Source organism: Equus asinus, chromosome 7 (genome assembly GCF_041296235.1).
Source record: "Equus asinus isolate D_3611 breed Donkey chromosome 7, EquAss-T2T_v2, whole genome shotgun sequence".
Lineage (NCBI taxonomy): Eukaryota > Metazoa > Chordata > Mammalia > Perissodactyla > Equidae > Equus > Equus asinus.
The window spans coordinates 106483342-106493899 of NC_091796.1; the positions used below are offsets into that span (position 1 = coordinate 106483342).

The 10558-nt window shown below is 46.5% G+C and overlaps 1 protein-coding gene across 10 annotated transcripts in view; it reads left to right on the forward strand.

The window, feature by feature from the left end:
- PPP2R5C (protein phosphatase 2 regulatory subunit B'gamma) overlaps positions 1–4441 on the forward strand; it is a 140483-nt gene extending 136042 nt beyond the window's left edge. For all 10 annotated transcript variants that reach the window (XM_070514336.1, XM_044774334.2, XM_070514335.1 and 7 more), the window contains one exon: positions 1680–4441. In XM_070514336.1, coding sequence (XP_070370437.1) covers positions 1680–1811 — 132 coding nt within the window. In that variant the 3' untranslated portion in view covers positions 1812–4441. The remainder of the gene's footprint in view (positions 1–1679) is intronic.
- The last annotated feature ends 6117 nt before the right edge of the window (positions 4442–10558 follow it).

The following is a 10558-nucleotide window of genomic DNA, read 5'->3' on the forward strand; positions in this document are numbered from 1 at the left end:
TGTCGGAAGCTCTGGGGTCGTGTTTGTTTTCTCAATTTGCATTTATTGGTTCCAGCTCCCAGGTTTTTGACTGTTGCTTTTTTCTATTAAAATGTTCCTTCTCTTCGGAATGCCTGTCTCAGCAGGGGTTAACATTTCAAGTATCTAGAAGTCTTGGTTGTGTTTTGCTTCCTTTGCTTTGTTTTACAGCTCAACGTGGAACAGACGTAAAATTCGGGGCAGAGTTTCCCCCGGAGATTCTTGTGGGTCGAAGGCCCTCTTGTAAGGACTGGGGCTGACGGTCCCTGGGGACTTGTGGCCCCGCATTCCTGTGGGCGGTTCCCCTGCAGCCACCATACACTCGTTTCCAGGGGAAATCACAATTCCTGCCGCTACCGGGAAGCAAGATTCATGTTCAAATAACACTTCCAGATAGAATCCTAAAATGATGTCACACAAAATTTTCTAAACCTTGATATTCCTGCTGTTTTTGTAGACAAATTTGCGAAGAACCGTGAGAAATATTTAGCTCTGCAAAAATCTGAACTTTTCATGTACGACTTCTGCACGTTCTTGAATTTTTCATTAAAGCAAAGAAAAGTGTACTTTACCTTCCGTACTGAAGTTAGATAACTGGCAACTGACGAGCTGTCACGGTTATGTTCTTTTTGTTGTCAAATGATTGACTTAAAACACCTTTTTTCTGGTAGATGTTTGTTCACCACCACAGAAGTCACTCGTTCTCTTAAATGCTGTCTTCCTTTTGATGGAGACACAACAGAAAGGAAGACTCGTTCTGGTCAGTTTCCCAGCCGATGGTCTTCTGCTGCAGACATGGTGTTCAGATGATTCTCATGGCTCACTGTTTTCTTTCAAAAATGCTGATATTAATGCAATGGCCCTACTTTAAAACGGAATAATTTGTTTAACTATTATTCATGGAAATGGACACTTTTGGTGTGTAACCTCCCCATATGAGGCACCCCCCCTTTCTTGACAGACACAGTTCTCTAAATCTTCATGCAAAAAAGAGATTTCATTTAATTGGGATTTTTTTTTAGGTAAAATCAAAATTTCCTAAACTTTAAGAAGAGAATGTGATGAAGAAGGGAGTCTTTTATTTCTTAACCTTAATCTCAGGAAATTTTATGTAATAATTAAATACCATTTTTCTAAGTTCTAGGGGGGATTTTTCCCATACATGGCCCATTTAATACCTCTTTATCTCTTCTCAAATTTGATAGAAGTTTTAGACCTCTTATTGAGTTTAAATCCAGTTTAAATATGTTTGTCATTCATTCTTTTTATTTACCTCCAAAGGAAATGTTGACTTTCTGAAATGCTTCTGTAACGGACAGAGCCGTAAGACAGCTTTGGTGACGTTTTATGAAATAGGAGGGTTTACCATTTATGGGATTTACTAAAACTGGTGAATTTGCAAAGTAGAGGGACTGAGTACTCTGTACACAGCTACACAGGTTAGAAGACCAAAATGCCAGTCCTGCACACACAGCCCTTCCCATGAGTCCTTGGGTTATTTTTAGGAGACGAGACATTTTGGCTGATTGCGGTGATGAGCAGTGGCAGGCCTGCCCGTACCTGCCCGTGGGCCTCACCACTGTGCTTTGAGTTTGACAGAAGTGAGCTCGCTGGTCAGGCAGCTTAGTTTCTAGCCAACGCCACTGCATTTTTAATTCCAGGCCCAGAAAGAACCGAAGAAGGACCGGCCTCTCGTGCGCCGCAAGTCCGAGCTGCCTCAGGACCTCCACACCAAGAGCGCCTTGGAGGCCCACTGCAGAGCCGACGAGCTGCTCTCCCAGGACGGGCGCTAGCCCCGGAGGACCGCGGCAGGCTGCGGACGCCACTCCTGTTCTGGATTCTGTAGAAAATACATACTTTTTGTGCCATACAAATCAGTTACACTCACAGTCAGAGCTTTCTTCGACCCCGTTCTGTAGGCAATAACGTACTTCCGCCTCAGCTCGAGATTAGGAGTTCAAACAATGGTGACTTCTCAGATCCGTGCGCAGAGCCGGGGCCCCTGACCGTGTCCTCCCCACGTCCTCGTGACCCCGGCACAGCCCCAGATAGGATAGTTTCCCAAAATCAGAGCTAAGGAAAGCACCCTGCTCATCTCCATGTTCTCCCCAAACGGAATTTGTGATCATTCAAAATAGGTGGTTCTATGATAATATCAATGTTTTTCAAATCAAAGGAGCACTTTAAAAAAGTACTGCATATTTTTTAAGACTTTAAAACCTTTGAAATTGTTTCCATGTGATTGTTACGCCAGCAGTTTGGGGAGTTTTTTTTAAATCTCACCAAAATGGTTCTTTGCTTTCTTCTAACGCAGCTTACTGGGGACAGTGACGTGAAGGCCCTCAGCCGCTGGTTTTCCCAAGGTGTTCCTTTACTTTGAGGAACGACATGTGCGCCATGTCCTACTCCTTCATGTGTCTCTAAAGCCATATTTCCAAGTCTGTGGTCTGGTACCAGGATTCCAGGAGCGAGTTCACAGGAGAAATTTATTTTCAAAAGAGCCTTCTCTATCTACCTTGACTGGAATTGGAATTTAAAAACGATTTTATCATTTTTTTGTTTGCAGAATTTTTTTCCTCTACTCACACATTCTTGCCCTTTAACAAGGCTCTTGAACTAATAAAATTATAACCTCTAAGAATTCCGTGTTTTTAGAAAGTTAGAATGAGATCATTCTGATTAGGTCAGTTCTTGGCCTAATGCAGGCTGCAGCTGCCTTTGGTCAGAACGTAACAAAAGTCACAGTGTACGTGCCGGGCCATGCGTGACGGCCACTGTTGCTGTCACGTGGTGCTCAGCACTCAGAGGAAGCGGCAGTGAGGGTGGCCTCACATGGATCTTTCTGGTGACGATGCGCACATGTCAACACCTCCTGCGGAAAAGGCAGTCTCTGAGTTCGCATCGGTCTTCAAATGCTGCTATCTGTTTCACGGACTTCTTGCATGGATTGAGCTTTTTGTTTTCGATGGAATAGCACGAGGAGAAAAACCTTTAAACTTAGTGCTTTGTCTGTTCTTTATTTCTCTCAGGGCGGCCAGTATTTTGACTGACTTATCCTGCTTGAAAGCTCTTGAGACACGCACTGCTATTCTAAACAAGTGGTTCTAGTTTCTTTTGTCTCTGGCGTAAGATTATATAGCTTCATGTTAAATGTCTCGATGCATAAAAGATAAACTGTGGCTTCTTTTAGGATCTGTTGTTCGCTCGAGGTCTCAGGTGTCCGTGGAAGTGTCGCGAAGAGCAGCAGGCCTCGTTCCCGTGTCACGGTGGCATCACTGAAATCCACTGACAGTGTTTAGTTCCTGTGCTTAGAGGAAAGCCGTCTGTGGGGGGGCCGAATTCGCTGACTGCCCCAGCTGAGAGTGGAACAGCCCACTTTGTGAGAAGAAACACTTCCTGAGAAACTTGACAAGTAGCTACCCATTTTACCATTATGAAATTTATAATTTAAAAAAAGTTCAGATGCCTTCTCCTTTTGAGGGAAAAAGGGTGCTTTTTATTGTATAAAGCAGCGTCTTCTGTATTTTGATATACCATTGTTTGAACTTCCGTCTTTAGCTGATAGATTCTCAGATATCCTTGATTCTGGATGGCCGGTGTGTTTGTGAGAGAGGCATCTGGAAAGACTCTCTTTTGCCCGAGGGAGAAAGCGAAATATCAGTGTTTGGGTGATTGTGTAAAGCTCAGCGTATGAGAACATCTTTTTGTCTAGGTTTTATTTCTGCTCTTTATTGAAGACAAACATTCACCAAAAAGGGACAAAAAAAGTTTAAGAGAAACTAATTTTCTTTGACAAGAGTATTATTTAATATTTTGGCCTGTTTTCCTGGTTAGGACTCAGACTTCCCTGCGCTAATTGTTCGACTTATATATTATTCTCTAGATACACTGTTTGTTCTGTGCAAACTGATCTCAGAAGTACTACACTGAAAATAAACCGGTGACTGTTTCTCTTCATAAAGTTCTGCGTTTGGCATCTTCACTCTTTCCAAAATGTATCCGTACATCAGAAATGTCACTATTCCGAGTGTCTTTTTAGTGTGGCTTTAGTATGGCTTCCTTTTAATATTGTACATACATTGTATCTTTGTTTTATGGTAATAAGTAATAAAAGTGTAGACTTCATATTTTGTACAAACTGTCCTATGTACAGAAGAAAAGAGTTCATAGAAACAGCAAAAATAGGTAAGTGGCACAATTATTTTTCTTTAGAAAATATCTGTAACTTTATGCTTTAGTGAAATGTTAAGTACCTACATATTTTTTAACATTTTGTAATTCAAAACTTTTTTGTTTTGACATTGTTTATGAAGAGAAACTTCATACACTTGCCATTTAATATGCTCTTTTATCTAATTTTAAAAAACTCTAAAAATGGTGTATTATATGGACTAAATAAAGAACATGTGAATTTTATTGCTCATCATGACACTAAATTTAGCCATGGTGTTGGGCAAGCTGGTTCTGATGATTATCAAGTTACTGTGAGGGTCAGGGAGCCACACCAGGGACACTGGCTGGAAGACGGGGTGGGGCAGGAGCCCCTTGTTCAGCACAGTTGGGGGCCTGCTGTGCTGCCAACCACCAGCCAAGTCTCTTCCGAGTTTTCTATCAGCTCATTTTTTCCTTCACTAATGGAAAAAGTAGAGGCGGCTTTTTATTGGCCACCTCTCAATTTTTGAGTAGGCAAATGTGAACCAGAAGACAATTGATAGAAATGGAACCAGCCCTGTGGCACAGTGGTTAAGTTCACACGCTCCACTTTGGCGGCCCGGGGTTCACTGGTTCGGATGCTGGGTGTGGACATGGCACCGCTTGTCAAACCATGCTGTGGCAGGCGTCCCACATATAAAGTAGAGGAAGATGGGCATGGATGTTAGCTCAGGGCCAGTCTTCCTCAGCAAAAAGAGGAGGATTGGCAGTAGTTAGCTCAGGACTAATCTTCCTCAAAAAAAAACATCTAGTCCAGTGGCCTTCACACAGACTTCAGAAGCTATTGCTTTTATGTAAATTTAAATTTTGTAATATTTTAACTACTTAAAAAAATGTTAGGCCAAATTTCAACACTTTGAAGACCACCAACTCATTAGCTTCTGTTCTCTCTCTCGCCACCCAGGGACGCTCCCCTGAGCCTTGGTGTCCAGAGTTTTATTGGGGGTCAATCACATATACATGGCTGACCTCAGTGTCCAGTCCCTCCAGCCCCCAGGGAAACGGGCAGAACAGTCCCAGGGCTTGGAGGCAAACTGCCAGGAGCTGGGAGCAAAGGGCAGGCCCCGCTCTGGGCAGGGCGTGTCCACGGCACAGCTGTCCTCGCAGAAGAGGAAGTGGGAGCATGGCGAGGCTCGTTAGCTGGCCCAGGCCATGGCAGCGGTTCATATGGGGCCTCTCTGACGCAGACCTCTTCCCACCGCACAGCCACCTGCAAAGAGCGAGAGGGAGGGGCTTCCAGTGAAACTGTGAGACCTGCCTTCCAGTTAACGCGCTTGAGAAAGTAGAGGCTTCTGGAGACCAGGCTAACAATCACCTGCTGAGCAGAAAAAGATCAGACCCGAGAGAAAATGGGCCACTCTCAATAACGCTGGGAGGGAACAATTCAGTACCTTGAAATAGGTAAGGGGCGACGTGTATTTAATAGTAACATTGAGTAAATACAGAAATATATACCTCACTCTATTTTTTTCCCTTCAACTCAGAGTCTGAATGTGGGAAATGTGTTCATCGCTCCACAGGCGTCTCGTAGGGTCTGGTTGGTGAAGGACATGTGGGTGGGTAATGAGTAGTGGAATGTGAAGCTGTCAGGTAACCAGAGTCTTCTAGATTATCAATCTGGCAATGTAGGAGCCCAGGCAAGGCCTCTGGAGTGCAGGAATCTCAGGCAAAAGAAACTTCATGACTTCATTCATTCTTAACACGATGAACAGAGGCCCACTGCCCAACGAAGAAACAGACACAACAGTAACTTCCGCCTACCCCTCTCACGAGCTTTCTCCTCCAGCCTGGAGACTGGCAGGACTTCACCTCATGGAAGCTGCTTCCCCGGTGAGGAGACTAGGAACCGAGCCGGCTCAGTTAGTGTAGCAGCAGCGCCCGGACAGACCCCACGTCTCCCGACCTCGGGCCACATGCTCGGGACGATGTGGTACAGAGGTGAGACCCTAAATCTGCTCCACCTAAGTTGACACTGGGACCAGAGTCAGATCTCATGACCAGGCTCAGGTCCCACCACAAGCCTGCACAGCACGACCAAGTGCTCCCACGTCCTCATCAAGATAAGAGAAAAGGGCAAGAAGCCGGTGCCTCAGAAAATTGACTCCGTTAGAGCATTATCCTTTATTGGACGTGCCCTTCCTCCACTTTCGGCCCTGAAATAGACCTTCATGAGATGGCGAACATAAAGAGCGGGAATTTTTTATAATTCCCTAGTTGAAAGCAGTTGGCCATACTGTGGTCCCCACACCCAAAAAACTTTAATAAAATGACAATAATACTGATCTGCCGCCTGACCTGTGAAATCCAGAATTCTAGGAATGCCTGATCTAGTTCAAAGCCTTGTTTTACAGATAATGACATAGACTCAAAGAAAGGAAAGCCCATAACCAGAGAATGCTGGGACCAGCACGCTGGACAGGTTTAACAGGGCCTGGGGCGGGGGGCAGGGGCATGCTCCTTTGTGTTGTCTGCATACCCACATTCTTTCTAGGTTGTGAATTTTTTTTAATGTCTCTAGGAAAATGTATATTTGAAAGATTTGAGATAGGTAATGAGCTTCGTGTGGAAATGGTTTTACTTTTACCAAATAAAAATTTACATATTTCCTGAATAGAAAAAAAAATCCCCATATTAAAATCTAAGTTTCTCAGAACATTCGGAAAAAACCTTTGGAATCATCTTCAGTCCGTTGTACAGGACGTACCAGAAATGCTCGGTCATTTATAGCCACACATTTTCTGTTAAGAAAAAAAACTGCCCATATTTTCACCAGTTCACCTTGCAGAACTTGAGTATAAAAAAATCAAAATCAGGGGCTGGCCCCCTGGCCGAGTGGTTAAGTTCGCGCGCTCCGCTGCAGGCGGCCCAGTGTTTCGTTGGTTCGAATCCTGGGCACGGACATGGCACTGCTCATCAGACCATGCTGAGGCAGCGTCCCACATGCCACAACTAGAAGAACCCACAACGAAATATACAACTATGTACCGGGGGGCTTTGGGGAGAAAAAGGAGAAAAATAAAATCTTGAAAAAAAAAAAAAAAAGAGAGAAGAAGAAAAGAAGAAAAAAAACAAATCCAGTCCCCTAGTGTGAAGATTTGACCCAAATGAAGAGAGTGAAAATTCCAGTCAGCAGGTGTCTGCGGGCTGTGGGCACTGGGACCTGAGGATGCCTGGGGCAGGCTTGGTGACCACAGCACAGAGGGGTCAGCGCTAGCACTGCCTGCTGCCTCCCAGCCTCCCCCCTGAGGTCATCTGCATCTCAGGGCTGGACACCACCGCACAGGCTGCTCAAGCCTTGACCCAGCCTGGACTCTCCCCTCCGCTAGGATTCCTACATTCTAGAGATTGCACCTTCCAGTCACTTCCCTGGCTGTCTGCCTTGCCCAGCTTTGCTCTCAGGCCTGTCTCAGCCTCCATCATCCCTTCCCTAAGCTGCATGACATCTCTCCAGAGCATCTCACAACAGTGATCACATCATCCTCTTACTTTAAACCCTTGAGTGGCTTCACACGGCACTTAAACAAAGCCTGTACCCCTTACCACGGCCACAAAAGTTTCTCTGATGTGACCCCTGCCCACTTCTACAGCCGTGGCTGGCCCATGTTAAATGTGTTCCATCACTGGCCTCCGCTTCTCACCCACCAACCTCTTTCCTGCCTCAGGGCTTTGGCACAGGCTGCCATTGCCCACCCCATCCCTGAAGTGGCATGGCTGACTCTATCCCACAGGTCTAAACTTCAATGTTTTCTCTTGAAAGAGGCCTTCTCTGACCACCCTAGTGAAAGCCGGAACTCTCCTTTACTCCATCAGCGCACCCCATTTCCTTCAGAGCCCTGATCCAACTTTTAATTACATTTGTCCATTTCTTGGTTAAGTGCCTCCACCGCTAGCCAGGGACCTCATCTGCATTGTCATTGTTGTGTCCCCACTGCCCAGCTCCATCCCAGGGCTGGCAGATGCTTTGCTCTTTGTTAGGAGAATGTTTGCATCACTCTGAGATGCAAAGGGCTCAGGCAACGAGAGCGTGGGGAAGGGCTACCCGCTCATCCCAACGTTTATGGAATGTGCAGAACAGTGATGGTGGGGATGAGCCACGCAGACAGCCCACAGGGCAGGCTCCACAGAGAGAGGGCAGGGCGCCACGGGGGCTTCCCAGGGGCTCCCCCAGTGAAGGTGGAGCGTGCCCCACGCAAAGGGCTGCGTACAGTTTTGCTGGAGCGAGGCTGCCCGGGCGTGGCCAGGGAAAGCGGCCATGAAAGGAGGCTGCAGACCCTGCAGGGCCAGGTCCCTGAGGGCTACCAACTCTTTTAAGGAATTGGACTTCAGCCAGTAGGCAGAGGGAAGCGATTACAGAAGTATACCAAGGGTCCGATAAGATCCGAGGAGGCAGGTGACACTGAAGCCCCTCAAGCTGAATAAGAGCTGGGGGCGGGGTCGCATGCAGGAGAAGAGTGAGGAAGGGCTCAGAGCCGCCCTGGGGTTTGATGTCTCTGCTGCTGCTCAGACTTGGGGTGTCTGCCCGTGGGCTGGGCAGTGCTCAGGAGTGAAGCCCCTGAGTGTCACACGTACCACCTTCTGAGGAGGTGGGCCGTGACAGCAGTGGCAGAGATGGCGGTTTGTCGAGTCACCTTGTTCTGAAGATGGATGACACGTCAGGCACCATGCGTGGTGTTCACAAGTGTTTTCTCCGTCACCCCGGCCCTAATGCTAGAATGCAGCAGGGAGCAGAAGCTCGGAGGGGAAGTCAATGCCCAGGGACGTGCACATGTTAGTAGCAAGTAGCAAAGCCACTGCCCACCCCCGGGCTGTGGGAATCCAAACTCTGTTCTTCTCTGTCCCCCTACTGTCCAGCAGGACTCTTAGCTGACATGGGCAGGAAGGTGGGAAGGAGAAGAAGCAGGTGACCCGAAGTTTCTAACGTGGGGAGCCGCTGAAGGCTGATAGTGCCATTCAACGTGATGCACTTGGTTCATTCATTCAATAAACTTTTTTGTGAGCAGGGTGGGCCTGTCCTGGAGCACCTCACCATATCACAGAAGAGAGTGAGTTGAAGAGAGAATTAAACATGGTATGAGCATGTACGAGGGCAGGGACGGCTAGCCCGGGCTGCCTGGGGCCGGGAGGCGGGTGGGGTCTGGAAGGGAGGATGCAGTTCCGAAGCTGAGTCTATGGACAGTGCACCTGGGCCAGGAGAGGGGCCTCTTCACACAGGAAAGGTGGGAGCCGAGGGAGAGAAGCAAGCGACCGCCCAGCAGGTCTGCCCTCATGGGCGGCTGGGCATGAGGTTCCAGGCAGGCAGAGCTGGGAGGGAGGGCGCACAGGTCCTTGTCCTGGAGGTCACCTGCCTCTAAGCCTGGCTGTGAAGTGGCCGTTTACATTCGAATATTTTTAAAAGCAGAAAGTAAAAAGATGTTCAATGTCATTAGTTTTTAGGGGAATGTAAATTTAAATCATTATAATATACTGCTACACAGCAACTTGAATGACTACAATTAAAAACTCGACAATACCCGGTGTTAACAAGAGTGTGGAGCAACAGAAGTTCTCATTCATTGCTGGCGGGAGCGCAAAATGCTACAGCTACTTAGGAAAACAACTGGTAGTTTCTTTCAAAGTTACACATAACACTTGCCACATGACCCAGTCATCCCCTTCCAAAACTTGCCTAAATACCATAAAAAAAACATTTACCCAGGGGCCGGCCCAGTGGCACAGCGGTTAAGTTCACACATTCCACTTCGGCAGCCCGGGGTTCGCTAGTTCAGATCCCGGGTGCGGACAGGGCACCGCTTGGCAAGCCATGCTGTGGTAGGCGTCCCACATATAAAGTAGAGGAAGATGGGCACGGATCTTCACTCAGGGCCAGTCTTCCTCAGCAAGGAGAGGAGGATTGGCAGCAGATGTTAGCTCAGGGCTAATCTTCCTCAAAAAAAAAAAAAATCAACAAATAAATGAACCACAAGCCAATCTAATTTTTTTAAATGGCAAGGGTGAATCCCTAAATATCCAAAATAAATAATGAAAAGGAAAAATAACCATAGACACAGAGGATATTTTTAAAAATCATAAGAGACTACTTTGCACAACAGTAGGAAAATAAATTTGAAGGCTATTTGAAACAGATAATTTCCTAGGAAAATGTAACCCAAACTGACCCCAGCCAAGATAGAAAGTCTAAACAGCAATTATGGAGGAAAAAAATGTTTTTGAAGAACCTCCCCTTAATAAAAGAACCATGCTGTATTCATTGGGGGTCTCCAGAGATACAGAACCAATAGGATATGTAGATGATAGATAGATAGGTAGATAGATAGATAGATAGACAGAT